At 35.0% G+C, this 23,126-nt stretch overlaps 1 protein-coding gene across 1 annotated transcript; it reads left to right on the top strand.

Moving 5' to 3' along the window:
- The first annotated feature begins 8,757 nt into the window (after positions 1-8,757).
- Positions 8,758-23,029, top strand: LOC116179962. The gene is made up of 3 exons (XM_031499785.1): positions 8,758-9,084; positions 22,269-22,404; positions 22,502-23,029. Exons 1-3 carry the CDS (start codon positions 9,020-9,022, stop codon positions 22,643-22,645), a joined length of 345 nt encoding a protein of 114 aa, XP_031355645.1. The 5' UTR covers positions 8,758-9,019; the 3' UTR covers positions 22,646-23,029.
- The last annotated feature ends 97 nt before the right edge of the window (positions 23,030-23,126 follow it).

Genomic DNA, 23,126 nt, shown 5'->3' on the forward strand with positions numbered 1-23,126 from the left:
CCCATTGATCGCCTTTTACGATCTCTAGGGCGAGAGTGGGCCTATTCTATCCCCGAACCCACAGGGGTTTTATTTTTATTATTATTATTATTATTATTATTATTATTATTATATTACACCTGTTATACTGTGTGCAATGGTATACCTATACAGTCAACTACATCACCCACCAAAACACCTGATCAGCTAGCTCAAACAAATTAGAATTTTTATAATTTCTCCTCGTATACTTCCGGCATCTGCTACAAAGAAAAATCTTAATATTGACTGAAATTAATAATTTAGGAGACTCTGACCTCGATCAAATTCCTCAGTTTCCAAACAACTTATCAACACCTAAAATAAATCGTGGATAGAAATAGAAACATATGACAGAAGGACTATACGCGGGTCGTACAATTTATTCGAATAAAATACACAATTAATTGATTGACAATGCTAAAAATTTATTCTGAAACACATTAAATGGAAATAAAAACAAAATTCCTGAAATAAAGAGTAGCTTACAAAGCTTGTTTTTACATCGTACTCCGTGCGCAGATGGTCGATAATTAAAAATAAGAAAATCTAAAAATTACAACACCAACTTGATGATAAACGAACTGGCGTGTTGAATACGATGCAGCTGCGCGAACGGTTTAAACTTTCAACTTTTATAAAAAGAGAACCTAGACAGATAGCTCCACGGAGCAATAAATTGATTGTTTTTTTCAACTTTCACAAGGTTTAGACAACTTCAGTTAACTTTCTTCTGCACAGAAATACCAAACCAAAAACTACAATCATCATTAAGGAAGAAGAGCTCGTGCGGAAAAAGCTGCAAAAAGCGATAGAAAGATGCGGTAATTTCAAGGCCAAGAGATCCGAACATACAACTAGAAGTGAGTTCGCCAATGATAATGCATGGTTAAAGAGCGAAATTGTTTTATATAGCAATGATAACGGTGATGAGTACCTAAGGGAGGAAATTGGGCGACGACACCCTGAGCTTGCCAAACGGGTTCAGGGTGTACAGACGTTCAAATGCGGTATGATGATGTTCTGGAAAAATAGGCGGTCTTGAAAAAGGGGGAGACAGCCGCAACGGTAGAACGGTAGAAAAAGATGGACACTTCTTCCTAGCAGCGTGAAGGGAGAATGAGAGGAAGAAAAAGCAAGGGGCGTTTAATGACACCTTAGAGAGGACCACCAGGAGCCTCATAAGAGCAAAGAGTAACAAAATTGAAATATACGCACCATCACAGGGGAAAGACCTAATCAGGAAAATAGCTGAATGTATTACCACAATAAAAGTCTAGTGTACTGTGTGAATAAAGGCCCGGTGGATCGACGAGATTGCTAACAAAAGAGAGATTAAGGGGGCCGTACTGGAAGGCCGCGACACCGCGGAGTAGGTATTTGAAATAAGAGAATCAGAGAACGGACATATGGTCGCAACACTGACGCTACCGAAGAACAAGGAAAACATTATGGACAGCGTACGCCGATTATGAGTGGGCATCACTCGCTGCTACATAAGGAAAATATTTGTTTGTGGCAAGCACAGATACCACCCGCGCGCCTGCGCATGCGCGATCTGCCCAAAAGCTTTTCAGCTCTTTTTTTATGTCTAACAATACTTTGTGTCCCAGGTTGAACGCACCATAGGTAAAAAGAATTATTGATTTTTTCGCAAAGGAGCCATGAGTCCTTTGATATGTACCTATTTGAAGTTCAACGTACATTATTGGGCTTGCCTAATGCTAAAAAGAGATTTGAGTAATACATTGAACGCTACTTTCAAAATCTTCGTGGATCCTTCGCGAAAAAATACATTGCCGCTTCCCCATGGTGCGTTCGATCTGGGACACACTGTATATGTACTAAGTTTGGTTCCAATCGGGTCAGCTGTTTAGGGGAAATGAGAGCAGACATACAAATAGACCGACATCATTGACATTTTGTTTGATTCGGAATGCCGGTGCTTTGAAACGAATTTCCGGAAAAAATGTGGGGGGTCATTTTTTACCCCAATGCGATACCTCCTTTACTAACGTGCAGGTGGTAGAATACTCGTACACCACCCTTAAATCGAATGGCTGTCCGACTTAGGTAGGCGACAACTGAATTGAACCGAGAGTGTAATGCCTGTGATAACAAAAATAAGTGTCTGAACTGCCAACAAGAGGGACACTTTAAAGACAGGTGCGAGAACACAAAGAGGTGTTCCATATGGGCCAAGGCACAGTAGTGGACGATGGCATGTCCACAATATAAAGCGGCCTAAGGAGGGCGGAGAGGGCCAGGAAGCCGCGGAAAGCAGATATCAGATTATCAGAAATGAGGGGAGCGTCACGGAAGGTTCATGCTAAAGACAAAAGAATGGGTCGTCGATTGGGAAGGAGGAAGAGTGGAATTAAATTTCAGTAGAATATTAAATTTGTGAAACGTGTTTTTCATTTCCTGAAAACTTACATTTTTGTTGGTACGCCCTTTTCCCATGATACCTTTCTTTATATCACATTTGCTCTAAATTTGGGTAGATTAAAAAATCATTAAATGCGCCCAATTTATCGTAACGAAGTGTTCCATGTAAACAAAAAACTCGACAGCAACTCATTATTGATCGCATAGTACTTAGATAATGTGTAAAATGTAATATTAACATAAAAAAACTGTTGTTGTCTGCCCTCCCGTAAAACCACTTCTCCCCATGGGTTTCTTTCAGGCGGTAAATAGAAATCATAATTTAAATTTGAACAGACCTCACTCGCAAGAATAAAAATTATAACAAGGAAAACCACCGCCTTGGCCGTTTTTCGCACACCTAATTGAAGAATTAATTGGACATAAAACTTTTCCAGCATTTGCATTAAAGAGTGAAGGCCCACGAAAATTAAAAGATATATTATGCATTAGCTGCAAACCACTTCTGAATTCTCTTTACGACGAATAATATTTACGAAATACGTAGTAACAGTATGATCGAGAAATCGACATTGTGACCGTAATTTAATCTGATCTGATTTATTATAATCACCTTTTCTAATTTCGTGACTGCTATATATTCAGTACTTAAAAAAATCCTTGCATTCCTTTCGAGAAATGCGGATGATCCCAATGATGTAAGAATGCAAAGTAAAACAAATCACACGGGCCTAATTTCCTAACGCATTCTTTTGCATCACGAACACTTTGAAAGTAAATAAAAGTTTTACAGCCTATTTATATAGGGCCTATGGCTAATTTCAATATAACACCGAGAAGCTTGTTTCAAATATATTAAGTTTGACATTTCAACCTGGTGCCAGTTTGGTTGTTAACTAATAATAGTAACAATGATGATTATTGCAGTACATATTTTTGAAACGCCTCATTTATAGAACAAAAATGCCGTTACCTTCATTAAGCTCCTTAAAATAAAGGTGCACTATACTCATCCTAAAGGCATTTCAAGAATGAATTGTTAGTATTTAAAGTTATATATATATTTAGTGTCGTCTGTAATATTTGTTCCCTTGAAACACTCCATTTCAAAATTTGTGTTGCTATTGATATACAATATAGATAAATTAAAGTAAAAAATAATGAAAACCTAGATGAAAACCCTCTAAATAGTAAATCGGTAGGTACCTACGCTTCATGTGTAATTTAATAACTTTCCATTCCGTTGTGTCAAGGGTGAGTGAGAGAAGGGTTGTATGTATGGAATATGCATTACTGGTGACGAGAGACATATCGAAGTTTAAAAATACATGGAAATAAAATAATCCTGAAGGTTGTGCCTAGATGTTGAAATATTGGCACTGATCGATAAGTGGGTAATGCTTAAAGTTTTCCTTTACGTCAAATACTCGACAAATACAATATTACCGGTAGACCACTTAAATCATTTATTGGTAATCTCGTAGATTGTATCAAGGTAACAAATCGCGTCATTCACTTACTTCTGACGAATTTGACGGAGGACAATATTTTAGATAACGTCTTGAGTGGTCCTGTTCACCTTAGAAACAATTGATTAAGTGTTCCGACTAAAAATAGTTGATGTAAATGGCGCGTTGATAATATTGCTTTTATGAATACTTAGTATCTCCCTTCTAGTGGTAGATGGGATCACTCAAGATTTAGTTGAAGACTTCATGGAGATTTCTTCACCTTTTGGTTAGGTAAATATGAGAGGTCCCTGAAGTTGGCAAGAAAAGTAGGAATTCGGAAATCGTTCAAAGTTTACAGCTCTTTATCATGTCGATAATTTAAAACGTCCCCTTTTGAACAATATTGTGATTTGCATGAAATACACAGATATTCTGCAGTTAGGGTTACCAATTCCTCTCATACAAACGTCTGCAACAATTTGAGTAAGATTGGTTAACATAATTCCATACCACACTACAGCCAGGAGATATAAAATAGAGGCAGAATTGTCACTAGTAAAAGAAAAGCGTTGATACAAAAAAAAACAAGTAAACTACAAAAATAAAAAAACTGATATAAAAGTTTCTCAGTTCGACATATTAAAAGGCAAATTCAGAGGCGCACTCGCACTTAAAGTGACACTCATCCTCAACTTTCTGATTCAATAAACATTTCTTTTGTGCCCTTACACAGTAAAGTTGAGGGTAACCCTAGTAATATATGAGTGGTGGACAAGGGAACCAATTAGTACACTTATCTGACTGATCTGCATTTTAGCATTTAAAATTAAGTAAACTTGATGCTTATTTGTTGAAATGGGCATGGATGATTTCTGTGAATTTGTACATGTGGAAGACGATAACAATTATTTGCCATTGATAAGGTAAATTTTTAAATTAACAGCTTATTATTATGTATAGTTCTGAATTAATTCACAATAAATATGAATAGTTAATATAACTGGTATAAGTTCACAAAATAGCATTGTTGTGTTGTTATTTTCGCTTTTTTACGGTTCTTAACGCGCCGGCAAACACGTCCTGAAAATTGATAAAACATTACTCTATGATTACCAACGGTGGATTATAAATTTTTAATAAGGTGTCGAAATTGACGGGTATGGGTGGCGGTGGCGGTAATTTAGCCACTTCTGTGATAAAAGGAGGGGGCACAAATTGTTAATCTGTGGGAAGGGCGAGGTTTTAGAAAATAAAAATAAAAAACAATACTCTATACATGATTTTTTTACATAAGTATTTGTGTATTTTTTCTGGTTTTTTATTAATAAATTAAGTTTAAATACATATTTCCCTCTTCCTCCTCTATTCCCATTGTCATTATAAATTAGCTACACTAACCATACGGCACGTTTTGGTATTCGTGACTTTTTACTTCTTTTTCACACCTATTAAACATATCAGGTTGTTATAATGAATTTTTTGAATGCCACACTTTCTACTAGAACCGAAAAGAACCGTTATGGACCGAAAAATTTATCAGAACTATTTTTTTTAGAACCGAAAGTGGACCGGAACCGTTATAAATATTTTTTCATAAATATACACAGAATTGAAACCGATATTTCATTTGGGTCCGGGTGTCTGGACCTAACGCGTTTATTTTAGACCCAGTGCTATAGTTAGTAATATTGCAAACTTGTTAGTTACAGAATTGGACTGATTGTCTGTTATTTTGTTCAATGAGTACCCCATAGACGAGTGTAAATAAATACCTATCATTACTAAAATATGTTATTATGTTACATATTATAAGTTCTCTATCAGATGAGTTTAACTGATAAATGAAAAACCAGCATTTCATGGGTTTTTACTTGACTACCCAATCAATTGAAATTCAAATCAATTAATAGCACTTCTTTTGATACCCCCACACGACTATGTGGAAAGACGTTTACTGCAACACATTTATTTAGCTACTGTTTCACTTACTTAATTGGCCGGATTGAAATTTCTAAAATCGGTAGTCCAATTAACACTTATTGTTAATTGGAATTTCTTAGGTAACAACAGCGTAAACCTGCACCGCCTTGCAGTTTTAATGTACGTTTTAATTTACCACAGCAAATAAAATCTGTTAATAATGACTTAACGTGACTGAAATTTAAAATATTAGTCATCTAAATGACGAGAGCCTTCGGACGCAACAATTGAAATATCTGAAAGAGAACGGTGGATTAATTGCAGCTTTAATTGCGATAGCGGCGGCTGTAACACAACTCTAGAAATTAAATCAATTACCTTTAGCTTCTATCTTATTTATCAACAGGCTCAACTGACTTGCGCTCAATTACAGAGTGACCCGCATAATGAGCTCCTCTTCAACTCCTAGAACCAACATATATACTTTCGATACGAAACTTTCGTAACAAAAAGCTTACACCGGGCGTTCATACGCAAAGTGGTTGTGAAAACGTTCGTTCGTTCCAAGTGATCCTCCCGTTTTTTGTAAGTATCGGTGATTTCCTCCCCACTCATTTATTTAGAATTACTGATCAGTATGCTTGCATCTTACCTATTGCTTTTATTTGTTCTTAGATTCTTACTGCCGGTCTAAACCACGTTAATATTTCTTTATTTAGGATGTTTAAAGCCGCCACCTTGCATTACTTAAAATGATCAAGAGCCACATCGTAGCATTAAACTGATTATATAGGGTCCATGATAAGAAGTCTGGAAAAGGTCGATTATCGGCGAAAATATACAAGATATCGAAAAAAGTTGTATACAAAAGTGTTGGGTTCTTCAATATTTTCTAGGCAGTATTTATATGTTAATTATAATTATACAGATCTGGTTATCAGGGCGTGGTACCCTAAAATTGCATTTTTTTAATGCTACACCCTGTATAATCACTATTTCAATTCTTCTCTCAATGTTAAGCTAAATTTGTAAGAAGCATACTGCATGTCAATCGTTTCCGGGTTATTGAGCTTTGAGAATAAGTTTAAGCTAGGGAAAATGGAAACGAAATTTGACATTTTCAGTTTTTCCGTTATATCTCAGCTATTTTCAATGGTTGTTCAAAAATTTCAATGCGGTTCTTTAACCACAAAAAGCAGCAACTTTGTCCCCATTTAACCTACACTGTATCTCTCACCGGTCCGGAGATCTCAATGACGAGTTACGAATTTGAACCACCCTGTACATGGACCAAGTTATCTTGGGGGTCAAATATTTTTGACGCGAATTTTTCTACAAGGAAGCCGCCAATATTATTGATATATACCCGGCGATAATGTATTCTAAGAAATTTACTTCCTTGAGAATGGTTATACCGGGTGATTCATTAGAAGTGAGGACAATTTGAATTTCCCGCAAATCAAAAAAATTATGAAGTTGGTACTAACTGATGATCTTTTATTTAATTGCAGTGGTGTATCATCATGCTTTCAGTAAATCGTTTACTTATTTATAATCTACAAATACTGCTTGTGTTTTACCACAAATTATAAACTAACACTAGACACAGTCACGTTTCTTATGTATTTTAGTGCATCAACTCTAAAAATTGTTCAAAATGGAAAAAGTAATAAACCGCAAATGGCACACAACAATTAACGGCGACACTGGTTTCTTAAATGACAGTCATGACAGAAAAAAATTACTAACGAAATTCAAACCGTCAATCTAACAATGCAAAAAATACTAAAACCTTACGCGCGAAATTCAAGTGATCATCACTTCTAATGAATCACCCGGTATATTATTAAAGCCATGGTTACGAGTGGCAGGGAGTACCATGTTCTGCTAGTTCGCCTTGCGCCATAGAGAACAGAAAACAACAAACGAATCTTCATCACTGTCTTCCAGGTTGAGGTGAAATTTCCGCTTTCAAACTAAGCTTATCTAGTAATGGAAAAGCATGGCCTACGATTAAAACAGACGAACAGATCGACGATAGTGCATTATTTATAAAATTTAATTAAAATACCCTAGTTACACAAAAAGTGCAGGATTATGTAGCTCAAATTGAAATCCGCTAATTTGAAATTATCAAAGATTTTCATTAATAATAATGAAACTTGATAATACAATACAATGGCAGTAAATAGTAGGTACATAGTACCTATCCCACATGCGGAAGGAAATTGCCGAAAGAACAATAAAAGTTAAACAGTAGAATTCCGATTAGGTAAGATTGAGACATTAACTAGCGATTATGAATAATAGAAGCTCATCATTGAGCCCGTTGTTTCTTATTCATGCTGGAGTCTATGTCTAAAAGATAAAGAAAGGTAGCTTGTATTTGTATCTGCAATTGGATCATCTATTGTTATATTTTAAGAAGTGGAAAACTATAGCATCGCTGATGTATTTCACGTAGGTAGGTGTCATTGAAGTGTTCTTCTAACATCAGAAAATCTGCAAATGCCTTTACGTTGACGTTGACTAACAGTTTGTGGTCTGGTCAAACAAAAAAGGTTTGATACACTAATTACGTGCCGCCAAGCACTACAAAGTACAACTTATTGGAACGTACGTGACAAGTGACAAAATTGTGGAAAATGCGATTTCCATTACCTAAATTAGTTGAGTCATTTCCTTATATGGTTATTTCTACGTGCTCCCATTAGTGAAAAATTATTTCTATCGTATAAAATGGTGATTTACACGTCTCAAGCAAGAGCGGTGTTTAGAAATGTCGACAAGTCATACAGATCTATATTTACATCAACTCACTGATGCACAAAAGCCTCCCAGTAGCTAATGCGCTCGTGTGGGGAACTGAATTAATTAATTAGGAAGTAGACGTAACGATTTTCTTATTAAGTGGAAGCATCGCAACAAAGATTTCCAATGAGTGGAGGGTGATTAATATAGAATGAAGCATTCAAAAGGTTTATTGGCGGGGGACAAACACCCGCTGTATACCCACTGCTAACGTCAATCGCGTTATGTTAGGCTATTTTATCGAGGTACTAGCTAAGTTTAACTTAGTCAATATCAGTATTTATTCATTGTCAGTTCTCATACGAATGTTGTAAAGTAGCGCGAGTCGGTGACTACACAAAAACTGTTCGTACAACTTAAACGACGAGCGTTTTCGTTCCATCAATTTCGGTTGTAAATCATAAAGTTTTTATTTTTCAATTGCGGCTCCAATGCGGTCAATGGAAAAAATGCCAAGCCAAGATTTAAACTCGACCGACAGACTGTCAGAATTCAGGTAAAATTTATTTTTTTCTTTTTAATGCATAGTAGCCAACTTGTAGTATTGATTCGATTTCTTATCTTTGATTACGTGCTTGACGTAATATTAACCTGATAGTGTACAATAGCCCAATTGTTGCTTAACCATACATCTACTGCCTTAATCAATGCCTTATAACAATAAAGAAATCTGTGTTCAGTAATCTGCCAACGTATTCCATTTTTGGAAGTATTAAGACAGCCTTCCTCCATGGGGTAATATTTATTAATGAAAAACTGGTTAAACCAAATAAACAGGTATGGGTTAATAGGTTGTGTTGTAAAATGTACACAGTTTTTCTAATATTTGTTTATAAAACAGACAGATGGACTGAAAATGTACCTGCAATGAATTGTTGACATGTGAAATACTTTTGCTTTGAGGTTTAATATTAATTGTAATCCGGAATCAGAATGTCACTTAAAATCTTTGACGAGGTCTTTGATTTCGTAGAAACGCAAAATCTCATTTAGGTAACATTAAAGCAAAAACTTTCTACTTAATCTTAATCACAATCCAATCGCCAATCTCAGTGAAAATTGTTGATTTACTCTACTACACAATTGATGGTATTGATTTTCTTATTGTTTATTACATACCTCAGTATTTAATGAAGCATTCTGTCTACCGAAATTACGAAATACATATTAGAAGTGGATGTACGGGTTCATAATAAGATCTTATACTCGTATGTAGAAACCAAAAGTGATGTTGCATAAAGCACGCATAGAAAACTTCAAAAAATAGGTACTTTATGGCACCTCTTCAACTAAGTAAAATATCAAACCGTGAATCAGAAGTTAGATACTAAAATATATTATACAAATGGATACGTCCCGGGTTTTGAATTGTGAAAATCAATAGTACAATCATCTTAATTGTAGGGTCTGCCAAAAGAGGGAAACAAAGAGTTCACTTAAATTTCATTTTCTCACACGTAGAGGACGTCCACTTTGTGAAGATGAAGTATCTTATGCATGGCAGATCAAAATGAAAAGTTTCCTTATCGGCCGATGATTTGGTTGCATTATATAGATAACGGTACGTTTATAGGAACAAAATCATGTTACAATAGCGTCTTATCGCCTTGAGATACGCATGGAAAAGGATCAAAAACGGTCATGTGCGCTCGTTTGTGTCCATTTGGGGATTAAGGGTACTAATCCACTCATTTTGCAAAGTGCAATTTTGCACATTTTTACCAACAGAGAAGACGCTACAGATACGATAATGCAAATACAGGTTTCACTAGAAGGGATCAAGTTTATGGGGTTTTTTACTTTCGATGGATGACTCAGTAAAAAGCCTAAAAGCCGACCTCTCTCATTACAGACATCTTTTATTGCATACATCTTGAGAACCGAAGGTCACATTAGGTTCAATGGAACGGGTTGTTAACGGAAACCCGCACCATGGCGGGACTTGCTCTTGTAAAGACATCATTTGAATATGCTAACAATAGAACATACACGACACCCTGACGGTACATAATAATCAAAAGCACCAAAACGGTGACATTACATAAGATCTTGTCGGGGGTTACCATATTCCCTTTGTCGGTGCTCACCTCCGACGTCCCGTTCATACCCAATTCGCGTTTGAAGTTTGTACAAATAAATTTGCAAAAATCTGCTAAAAGGTTGTGATGCGTATTATATTGCTAAAACTATGCCCAGTTTGAATTTCATGCAAATCGGTTCATAACTAATGGACATGTCAAAAGCCCAGTTTGAATTTCATGCAAATCGGTTCATAACTAATGGACATGTCAAAAGGGCCTTTTTTATTTTTTGGCTTACATTGCAAATTCACGAACTTCTGTCTACAAATTTGATAAAGAATGCACCTGCAAAATTTCTTTTTAAATCGATGGACATGAAGCCATCGAGCGATCGGAAATGTTCTATTTGGACTCTCAACATTCGCATTTATTTTTTAAAATGAAAAATGTGTGAAAGTACGAGTTTTCTATCTAATATAAATACTTAATTCCAAAATTTCCACCAGAAGAGATAAGTAAATAAGAATATGCGGTCAGAAGAATCAGATCGTATGTCATCCAATGGGAATAGCAAAGAATAATGTAGGCCGACAAGCAATGATTGGATGTGGAGGAATAAGTTAACCTTTTTTTGGGAAAATTACTACTCACCACCAAAATAACTATCAATGGACATTAGTTAAAAGCATAGTACACATAATCTTGAGAACCGGGCGAAATTTTACTTATTTTTCTAATGCCCCCAGTCCCCAGTAAGTAAAGGGAGTTCCTTGACTTCCTCAATGATAATATTTTATTTAACGATTATAATGCATTTCTTGTGTTCAGTCAAAGATCATACTACAGCAGTATGATCTTCAGTTAAGTCGATTTAACCTCCCCTGGCAGATATCCAACCGAACCCATCACTTTTCCCACTTTCACCAGTCGTATGGCATCTTCTTCTATCGTTACTTTCTGATAAGATAGGTGTAAGATATGCACTTCTTGTGGTAAGAGGCGATCTTTTTTACTTACCATTTCTTCTGAGCAGGCTTCACCACCCACACTCTACTTGGAATTACGGCGTTGCAGTCAAAAATATACTGGCAATGAGTGTTTTTTTTAAATTTTTTTCGTATCTGCTCAAATTACATCAGAACAAATTAAAACAAAATCTGCAAATTACGGTTTTTCTGGTTTTCTTGCGGAACTTCTCCCTAATCTCTGTATCTTCTCTTAGTTTCCAAGATCCCCATGATAGACATCCTTATCTGGGACACAGTGTAGGAAGACAATGGAAATACGAATGACAAGTTTAAAGTAATCCAAACCTCTTTGTATTTCTAAACCTAAGCTCCAAGTGATTTAACGGCTATCGAATGAATGTTGTACAGTAATGCATAGACCAGAGATTCCCAATCTTGGGCCAGAGACCCATTTTCCAAACTGAACTGATATCTCAGACCCCCATAGACTCATATCTTGAAAGTTTCTAATACAAATTTGTGTTAATTAATAGTGGTCGATTTTTAGACCTCGTTGACTCCCAAAATCAATTTTCGTTTATGTCGATCCCTGGAAAACAGATTTTCACCCCCAGGGGTCGATAAATCGACCCCTTATGGAATCCCTGACACGGACACACAGACAGATATACTACCGTTTTTATATTTATAGACTATTTGAATGGATACTATTAATAGCATTAAGTCTCTACTCTATACAAATATTTAAATTGCTAAGGACAAGTTTAAAGTAATCCTTCGTATTGAGATGTATCTGATGATTTTCCATTGCAATAAAACTTGTTCTATTGCAGAAATTCCGCAAATTTGTATGATTGCACTGTCTAATCAATACCTACATACTTACACCAATTACTATTTGCTCATAATACATTATAAGGTCGCAGTCCTCCAACTGAAATGCGCTATCAAAAAAGAACACAAATATACAATTTCGTAATTATTATGTTACCGAAGACAAAACAATGTTGTTTGTTTGTTTTTAAAAACAATCGATAACGATATATAGGCCGCTTTGATAAGATTCTTGTAGTGCACTTTAAAGTACGCCCCCGTAGTTACAATTGAGAGACTTCACATATAATATGACTTCTTCTATCGATGTGTCTTAAATTGAAGGAACTTACATCGATTCAGTTTCAATAAAGAAGTGGAGGCCGACAAAGCTTAATTAACGACGACTTTGAACTTCGTCTACTACCCATGCTGACGTCAATTAATCGTAGAACATCTTGAAATATGCATCAAGATTTCAGCTCACGTTTCGATTGAGCCTGTCTATTTTTACGTAGGATACCGACACGAAAGGGACAAATGCATTGCTGCTATGACAATGAGAACGCCGAACCTTGATTTTTGTGGCCACTGCAATGAGATCGGCATGTTTCACGTGTTCGTCATAGGCCAAAATTACCACGTTTGCATCCCTTTATTGGTCATCCAAAAATAAAAGTTGCATTAAACCTATCGACTTCTTATTACGTTGTCGTTTCCGTGACTATTATAGCTTGAATTTCTAATGTTCTTAATGACGTAATGTGCGTTCAAATCAATTTCGAATATTAACTGAAATCGTAATAGCAAGACTTAAGGATTCCAAACTCGACAGTAATGATGCCATGTGATCGTCATTGAAAAGCTTTCTATTTTACGATTCACTTGAAATTCCGCAGATGACCTAAAAGCAAGCACCAATTGCTAAAATAAACAAGGACTATTTCTGGTAATCGTAGGTCAAACATAAACGTTTAATATGTGAACACCCTCAATCATAAAGGCTATTTTTAATAACGTATCAAGGTTAAAGTACCTACACTATTCATAAACGTGCTTGCACTCAAACGCGAACAAATCAGGTACGTGGGGAGATTATAGAGGCGATTTTTTGCCATTGAAACAATAACGTGCTACTGCTGTCACAATTAGAACATTTTACTCTACATTAATATTAATTATCGAAATGTTTTTAGAATGATTGGACATGTTAATCGATTGTGTACATTGAAATTGTGTCAACATGCCCGCCAACCAACTTATTATGTTTTAAATGTGGCTGTAATATAATTTACCTACGTAAATAATTGCGTCATGTGGTTGTCTTTTCTATTATTGGAGCACTAAGCTGAAATAAAATCCCATTCGAAACGTGTATTGATTTGTAGTGACGATGTTACATTTCCTCTTTATCAAACTTTATGTCAGCACCGCTGATGTACTACGTAATGTCTCCTGAAAGCTAACGTTTCGTGTATCGTTAGTTTAGAAATTTCATGGAACTGATCGAAATCTTCCCATGACGTGAAATACTTATGAAAGCTTGTGCTTTTAGCTTATCATTGATGAGGGTTTGCTCTTAAATACGAGATGCCAAAGTAATCCTACGTTTTTTCCTTTCGGAATAGTCCGATTTTGCAAGGTAAATGCAAAATTGTTGGACCTTCTTTTGCGTAAAACCGTTTGTCGCCGGAAAATACAACTCAAATTACCAGAATTGATAAGTTCGTCTTTACCTAGCACGTGCTCGCTTTTTATTATTCAAAACGTGAAATCGGCAAGGATGCTTTTGCATTGTGAAGGCTGCTACAGAAATTTAAATTTCAAATTTCTCAAAAAGCACCTACAAATTTAGAGTGGTGAGCGGTAGTAAAATGGGCTTTGTAAATATTTAACCAATAACTCAACATAAGCGGGTGAAAATAGCAAACTCTGTAGAATGCTATTTTTGCAAAGACACCAAATCTGAATATTTTGGTTGGAAGTGACAAATGCTAAGCGGATGGAACATTACTGTTGCTCCAAATTTAATTTAATAATAATAATAATAATAATAATAGCTTTTATTGAATATTGAAGGCTCCTACACCATATTCAATTGGAATGCACAGGGTCAGATAAACTGAAAACAGTTATCTGTTCTTCCCCCTGTAACCACAATAAAATCTAGGTATAAAATAAAATTGCAATGACAACCATATATACATAATTAACATAAACATATACTATCCTATGCTTGTAACTAAATAACTAGCATAAAACTTAAAAAAAAAAAAAAAAAAAATTTTCCGGTAAGCAGTATATAAGTATTACAATAGGTACGACAAGTAACTAAAGAATCACGACCTACTTGTAAGTATTGTCCTTTTCATCGCCCTCTTAAATGAAACCTTTGATAAACTCAGAAATTTAAGATTTTCTTTCTGATTACCAAATTTGCAGATGTTGTAACTGAAGGATCTTTGAAATACTGACGTAGAGAAAGATGGAGTAGATAACAAACCTCGATATCGCAAATTTAGGTGGTGAATATCTGTTCTAAATGTTATCCTATTATATAAATAAGGAGGTGTTCTATCATTAATAATTCTGTGATAAAAGCACGAGGAGTGTAACTGCCGTGTTTCCTTCATATTCAGCCATCCTATTATGGGAAGTGTATGGGAAATCTTTTCATATTTTCGTATGCCAAACACAAAACGTAAGCAAGAATTTTGAACTCTCTGAATTCTATCACGATCTCTAGCCAATAGACATGGTCCATAGACAACGTCAGAGAAATTAAAGTGTGACAAAACCAGAGCATCACATAGTACAGCTTTGTGTTTGGTGCTAAGAATACGACGGCTGCTATACAAGAGACGCAAATGGCCGTACGCCTTGGCAATCAGATGATCGACATGCTTCCTAAATCTAAGTTTGTCATCAATGTAGAGACCGAGGCTTTTTACACATTGAGAATTTTGGAGAATTTGATCTCCGATTTGAATCCTTATTCTATCTATGGCTGCATCTCTCAGTTTATCCTTTCCGAAGACAATTATAGAAGATTTATCGGCATTAATTTTAAGCGAGTGTGCTGTTGAACTTCGTAGCACGCGTAAAAGGTCTTCATTAACGTTAGAGACAGCAATGTCTAAGTCTTTGATATCGAACGAGAGGTATATTTGGGTGTCGTCAGCATAAAGATGGTATTTGCAATGTCTTAATGTTGATAAAATCTTGAAGGTATAAATAGTGTACAGAAGTGGACCTAAAATTGAACCCTGGGGAACACCTTTTGTCAAATGTAATGCTGTAGATTGTTTGCCATTTAATACTACTTTTTGTTGTCGCCCATTTAGGTAGTTAAATACCAATCGAACAGCGGATTCTTCGAATCCTATGAACTGTAAAATCGAAATAAGAGTGTTGTGGTTAAGGGTGTCAAAAGCCTTGGAATAATCAATAAGGCGAAATTTCGGCAATTATACACCATAAATTCTACTACTCAACAAAGCCAAGGCAACATACCGCAAACAGGAAGCACGCTTTCGCTTTACGGACGCGAATGAGCCCAGCCATTACCTCCGTATACCACCTGCACGGGTAGAAGAATTTTTTGACGTATGAGTAGAAGAAGATTATCTGCCGGAAGCTTAAGAAATTCTAATTATTTTGAAACCTATATTGGACGTCATTAGCCTATGCAAAGAGGACCGCCCAAATTTAAAATTGAATTATGATACAGAGTGTCCTATAAATAAAGGTCATAGACCATACCTATGCAACCGTTAATTACACAGCCTGGGGAAAAAGATTTTGTTAACAAAAGAGCTTAAAAGAAATCTCTGGACACTATTCTCAAGTTTCTTGGTTTGCCACTAGAGGCGTAGGATTCATGCTGAAGTAGAAAAATATATTTTTTTCTTAAAATGCACATAAAAATACATGCATCGCAATCATGTATGAATTTTGCATAATTCTGATGCAGCGCGTGTCGCTCTGCTCATAAAATATGAGGGGTGGGGGAATGGGAACATCTCTTTAAGGAGTTGAATGTAACTTCGGTTTAGGTTAACCGGTATTCACATAATTGGCCTTATGGGTAAGAGCTTCTCAAATTTTAAAGTATTTTTAGTAAATCTGATGAGTGGTAGAGGACGCGGTTTGGCATTAACAAACTTGTAGGTTCTTTTAAAAATTTCAAATGGAACGATATAATTATTATATTATATTATTAAATAAGATGGAGAAGTAAAAATATCAGTGAAAATCGCATCTTGATATGTTTTGTGAATGTGTGTTTTTTTGGGTCATATCCCTGCTTAGGAAACAGATATCAAAATCCGGTTTTCACTGATATTTCCACTTTTTCATTTTATTTAATAATATCATATAATAGTTACACTGTTCCATGTGAAATTTTCAAGAGAACCTGCACTTTATGTTAATGTAGCGCTCTATACCGTTCATCACATTTATTAAAACTCCATTCATGTAAAAACTGATTACACGAAGAGAGCTATTTTCAATAAAACCAATTATGTGAAAATCGGTTAATCTAAACCGAAGTTATACTCCACTCCTTACAGAGATGTTCCCCTTCCCCTGCCCCTCATATTTTATAAATTAGAGCAATACACGCTGCATTAGAATGATGGAAAATTCGTACAAAATTGCGATGCATGTATTTTTTATGCATGTTTGTTGGGTATATTTGAGGAAAAAAAGCCATTTTTCTACTTAACCATGAATCGTACGCCCTCTAGCGGCAAATCTAGAAACTTCAAAATAATTTCGATCTAGTTTGCACAATACTCTCCCGTTACCCTACTACTTACCCTTAATCAATCGGAAAAATTCCCTGAGAGTCCCAAAAAATACTTGCCATTATTTTTCTTTTCCTGCAGAAGGGGTGACACTTATTTCGATTCAGTATCATACTGATGAACTCAGGTTTCATCTCCAGTGACAGGTCCATTGATAATTAACTCTGGTTGATCTCCACAGCGCGACATGGATTGTTCACAGGCCTCTACGCGGATAGGCATTTAGAATAGCGAAAGCATTCGCGGAAGCCATTTTGTACTAACCTTTGGCGTCCCAAGGTATTCGATTAGAATTCTGAAAACCGTGGTTTCTGAAACTCCTAGTCAAGCTGCTAATTGTTGCTTCTTTAGTCTTCCATCCAACACATATATTTATTTATTTATTTATTAAAATTTTATTGAAAAACAGCATCAAAATTCAAAACACCCTAGTCTGGGAATATAAAAACGACGCCTCGTATATTGATTCTACAATCAAACAAATGTTTTGCTTTCAAATTTGAACTTTAACATTGATTACAAGAGTATACAAATAGCGGATACAGGCTGATTGAAATTCGAGGGCCACCATGGGGATCTCGGGAACTGTAAGAGATAGATAGGTAGTTTAAATTTTGGAAAAGTTGCGTATTTTGATGCTTAACAAAATGCAGTTTTGAAAATTAACAAATTTCGACTACTTATTCGGAGATATCCGGAAAACATAAAAATTTTGCAAAATCGTTTTTATTTTTTACTGAAGTTATTTATTAAGTTACTTTAAGATATTTGGAAATAAATAACACATTATTCTGGTCACTTTTTTACCTCTACAAGATGCTAGTTTCAAATTTTAAATTCAACGTTTCGTCTCCGGTTGAGCATCATGAACTTTGTTTTTTCTTATGGAAGTAATTTTTACCTTTGCGGTTATTTGATAGAGTATTCAAAAGAGAGTTCAATATAAACATCGCAATTTTTTTAAATTATTAAAATATTTTCTTTTTTCCCTAGAAAACTTTTCCTTAAAACTTAAATAGTATACGTACGTAGTTTCTTGCGTTTTTACGAATTAATATTAAATTAATATTAATGATTAAAAGATAGTGATGTTTACATTTTTGAAATCAGAAAAAAATTCTCCAACAAATGACACAAAAAGTAAAAATTACTTCCATAAGAAAAAACAAAGTTGACGATGGTTGACTGGAGACGAAACATCAAACTTAAAATTTAAAAGTAGCATCTTGTAGAGGGACAAAAGTGGCCATAATAATATATCATTTATTTCGAAATATCTTTTTAAATAATATCAGTAAAAAATAAAAACGATTCTGAAAATTTCGGTGTTTTCCGGATATTCGGAATTTTTTTAGTTTCAAAACTGCATAAATACACAACTTTGCCAAATTTAAACTACCTACCTATCTCTTACAATTCCCGAAATCCCCATGGTGGCCCTCGAATTTGAATCACGCTGTATACCTCAGGTGCTTGTTTCCCCCAACTACGTTTCGGCCAGCAATCTGCACCTTCGGGATTAAAACACACATTTTAGTCCCTTGGTATACACATAATAAACTATTTTGTTCCGATAAGAAACCTTAAGGTTGATGGCCCTCACCTATTTAATTGAGGTTTAATTATGTTCCTAGTGTTAAGAAACGTAATTGGTTAATAGATTTGAGATTATCGAATTGGAATATAACACACCCTCTCTGCAGGAAATGGCTTAATACTAGGATTAAGAATAATACCATGTTAGCACCTGGACCTAAAAAGAGTATAAGAAGATTCGAAAGATTCTAATTATTTTTAAGGTTATGGAGGTTTAACCTCTCTAAAGGATTCCTGGAATAATATTCTACAAAAACTAAGAAATTTAAGGCTTCATTTTATCAGCCATATCTCTCTTTGAATTGCTAAGTTTCGCGGTAAAACATTTTCCAGTGTCGTAGCTTGTGTTGTTCTCTTTTAATCAAATGCATATAAGCGCGCACGATACCAATTTAAAAACTGCCAGGATATGTTCCTTCACAATAGAGGTTATCTCAAATTTGGGACACTCTGTATACAATTTTATTACATCAAAAAGAGCGCAGTTTAAAATACTAGTTGACGTATCTGAGCATATTACTGAAACAAAAACCGTCTTTGATTGACTGAACTTATTCCAAGTTAGACTAACTCTGTATGCCCTACTGGTACGGGGACACACTTCCAATTTTCAAAAATTTTCAAAATTCAATAGCGTGCTCTACGCATCATTGTGGCGGCAGGTTACCGAGATGTTGTAAAAGTCACTTTACGGAAATGACAATTTTAACTCTATCTTGCTTATACAGCTAGAAATGTTGGATTTTTGTAAACAAAATCAAAGATTACATTATAACTAACTAACACAATAATCAACTTTACTAGACTAAGGAGCACACAATCAGCGATTAATTGCTATGGTCCTTTATTTTTGAATAAAATATGACAGTCAATTAAAAGTCTGGAACACGCACAAATTAAAAAAAATAATGGAAAAAACATTTTTATGGGCAGTGTCCATTTGTCCAACTTATGTGATGACTAAAGTTTTTTTGCAGTACCAGTTTCTGTGATTCAATAAAGGAGTAGATCACAATTAATTAGCAGCGACAGATAGGCCATGACAGAAAACGTGCTCCCTTCTAATTGTCGTCTATGGGGTTGCGTATTAATTCCAATGATTACGTATTTAAAATTCATCTTTAAAAAAAAGCTAACTTGCTAACTTGCAAATGGTTTCATACTGTAATAACAATGCACCCACCGAAAAATATTTGTTCATCCCTGAGACATAAATTAGGGTCCGTATATAAAGTGAGACGGAAGTGTGTAGAAATGAGATTAAAGCAAGCGTAATTAACTACGTTCATCATCCCTTTTTTACCGAACATTCCCGGTTAAAAATGTTGATGTATATTTCCCTGAGGCTAATCACAATGAATTGCTCGTACAAATTTCGTATAAACCTTCACTCGATGAAGAGGTTTCGAGGAATGCAGAAATTTTTCATTAATATTAACGCTAATCGTCTTTTTGGTATATTTTCAGCCAGACTCGTAAATCTGTTGTTGGATTTGTGTTTTCCGGGAGTAAAGCGGTGTAGCTTTTCTATAAAAATTTATCAGGACAGTGACCTTTGCAGAGATCGAAATACTCGTGCGAAATGAAAAGTGCTTCGCTGAGTGGTATATTACATTACTTCCAGTTTTAGCCGCAAAATTATCCATTGCCCAACTGCAGACTGGGTAATGTAAAGTGGATAGATTGAATTTATACAACGTCCGTTTCTCTTCTTCGTTTTATTCTTTTGCCGACATTGATCTTTTCTTTTAAAAGCATTTAAAAAATTCATCAAAACATAATCATTTTAGTGGGAAATGAAAATTGAATGTTAATTTAAATGTCCCAGATGAAACCCGGAAAAGCAATTTAAATTGTTCTTAACACGAAACATGATACAATAAATATAAGATATGATATTGCGCATGTGGGAGGAGTTATGAATCACGTGTGTGACGTCACGTGGTGAATTTCAAATTAAATATAATTATCTGTCAGTGTAGATTTTGGTGCTTTTTTGGAATTTGTGAATTAGTTTTCAACAAAATGAGGTGTTCCGTGGTTGAATGTACCACAGCTAATGGATCAAAACAGTTTTCAAGCAATCTAATGTTTTTCCGGTTCCCGAATGATCAAAATATTCAAAAGCGTTGGGTGTTAGCTTGTAACCGGCCAGGTCATATTAATGTGAAAACTACCAGAGTATGTTCGAAACATTTTGACGAGTCGTCTTATGAACGAAATTTGCGGTTTTAACTACTGTGCTATAACGCCCGAAATCGTCGACTGTTGAAACCAGACGCCGTACCATTTTTCAATTTGCCACTGGGAAACTCAAAGGATCTGAAAGAGGAATCGGCCCGAACCAGTTGCATTAACAAAAGAAATAGGTCAAAATTAGTTGCGACTCTCCTACAAACCAGGTAAGTTTCTTGTTTTGGTGTATTTGAAATTGGTTTAGAGACGTTTTCAGAAGCAAATCTAACCTAAAGTATTATTAGCTATATTTCAAGGTTTTGTTTAATTATAGGAGTGTTGGTGATGGTAGTAAATTAAAACATCCTTATAAGCGAGTAATATGGACAATTGAAGATATTTCTAAAGCTATTATCATTCATTCAGCTGGTACAAGAGCCTATAGGTTGTTATGGGAAAAAGGATACCCTTTGCCAGCAGTGTCAACGCTTAGAGCATGGTGTAAAAAATTCCATTAATGCCTGGAATATTAAAGAAGGTAGTAAATAATAGTGTTTGACTCCATCTCATATCTCAGTGTTCACGAGATTACTAATTTAATATGTTATGTGTACTTGTTTATTTAATATTTTGTAAATAACTTGAGACTATTCTAATAACAAACATGTCTTTTTTTGTACCTACTCCTTTACACTTCCTGATGTCCGATTTACTTTTTAAATTCTATATTACCAATGTATCTACCAATAAAGAACAATAATTCAATATATTTTCATCTTATCGAATGCGTTTTTGAAACTAGTAAATTATAATTTGTGTACCTACATAATTCAATATTTTATATTAATCATTTCGTTTTTAATATCTACTCCACAATGTTTAGATACTTTAGCATAAGTAGGTATCTTACCATATTATGAAAAACGCCTGCATTTCCTCTTTTTATGGTGCGCTTAATTATAGCTTATAGCATTTTTAAAGCTGGTCTTTAACGATCTCTTAATATTTTTCGGCATATTTTGCGTTTAGGTTTTATAATTTCAACTCTCTTTTTCCCCTAAACCATTATAATTAAGAAATTATAGTATTTGTAGCAGAATTAAGAAAAAAATCCGGCTTTAAATTCAAATTTTATCACCGCGTGACGTCATGCGCGAACTGGACGAATTTGGAACGGCAATCTAGCATATCTTGTTTTATTTATATCATGGACACGAAACATATTGCGGATAGGAAATTAAATCTTTTAATGAAACCAACACAAAGAGCATACTTATAAGTTCTTTATTGTTTCAGTATCGTAATCGAAGACTTTGATTCGGCTAAAAACACGAGCAAAGATGACTGTTTAACGCAAGAAGCTCCCGTGTACCAAAGAACACAGAGGCCTTATACAAGGCAGACATCAGATGCGACAATTAGAAAAATATTGGTGAGTTTGAGTACCACCCGAAAGTCAGTTTCAATTAGGTCCATAGATCTTCAAATAATGTAGCAGATGAATTATTCTTATTCCTTTTGCATTGCAGGAAGAAGCGGAACATCGAAAACACGAATTTTGGAAGTTAATCGATGAACACTCGGCAGTTGTTGAAAACTTGAAGAAAATGGAGCTAGAAAATACCGGCCCGATATGTAAGGCAACGCCTGAAGCTGCATCGATACGTACTTAGAAGGTGCTTAGGATTTAAAAGTCATACTGTACATATTAATGTAGTAAGATTGCATTTAATTATTGAGATGTTGTACATATTTTTAAATGGTTCTAAACATCAACGAGATCTGGAAGTAAGTCTGGTCTCGCATTTGCCTTTTGAACTGTCGTAATGGGGTAATAACAAGCGCTTTTCCACATTTAGTGCGCACAAGAAAGTCAGTAGATTAATGAAAATATGTAAAAAAAGAGAAATGCTCAAAGCATTTTGTAAGACTGCAATTCATAGTTTAAGTAAATTATTATCTTAGTTTAGTGTAAAACATAGTCAGACCTAATAAACCTATCTTCCTAATATCATGTATTTATGAATTTTGTATGCTAATTAAATTATCTAGACGTCTTCTGTTCTTTACGAATGAAATTCCTTGGATAATAAGAAGTTTACGTGCAATATAGAAGTGTTATATTCTAGGGCTAATATAATTACGTTCGGCGAG

Source organism: Photinus pyralis, unplaced genomic scaffold, assembly GCF_008802855.1.
Source record: "Photinus pyralis isolate 1611_PpyrPB1 unplaced genomic scaffold, Ppyr1.3 Ppyr1.4_LG1, whole genome shotgun sequence".
NCBI classification, from domain to species: Eukaryota; Metazoa; Arthropoda; class Insecta; order Coleoptera; family Lampyridae; genus Photinus; species Photinus pyralis.

Bases quoted from the DNA above. Each gene is read 5' to 3' on its own strand.
- LOC116179962 (XM_031499785.1), top strand. From the start codon at position 9,020: ATGCGGTCAATGGAAAAAATGCCAAGCCAAGATTTAAACTCGACCGAC. The intron at 9,085-22,268 runs GTAAAATTTATT...TTATTGTTTCAG, and splicing joins GACAGACTGTCAGAATTCAG to TATCGTAATCGAAGACTTTG. The intron at 22,405-22,501 runs GTGAGTTTGAGT...TTTGCATTGCAG, and splicing joins CGACAATTAGAAAAATATTG to GAAGAAGCGGAACATCGAAA.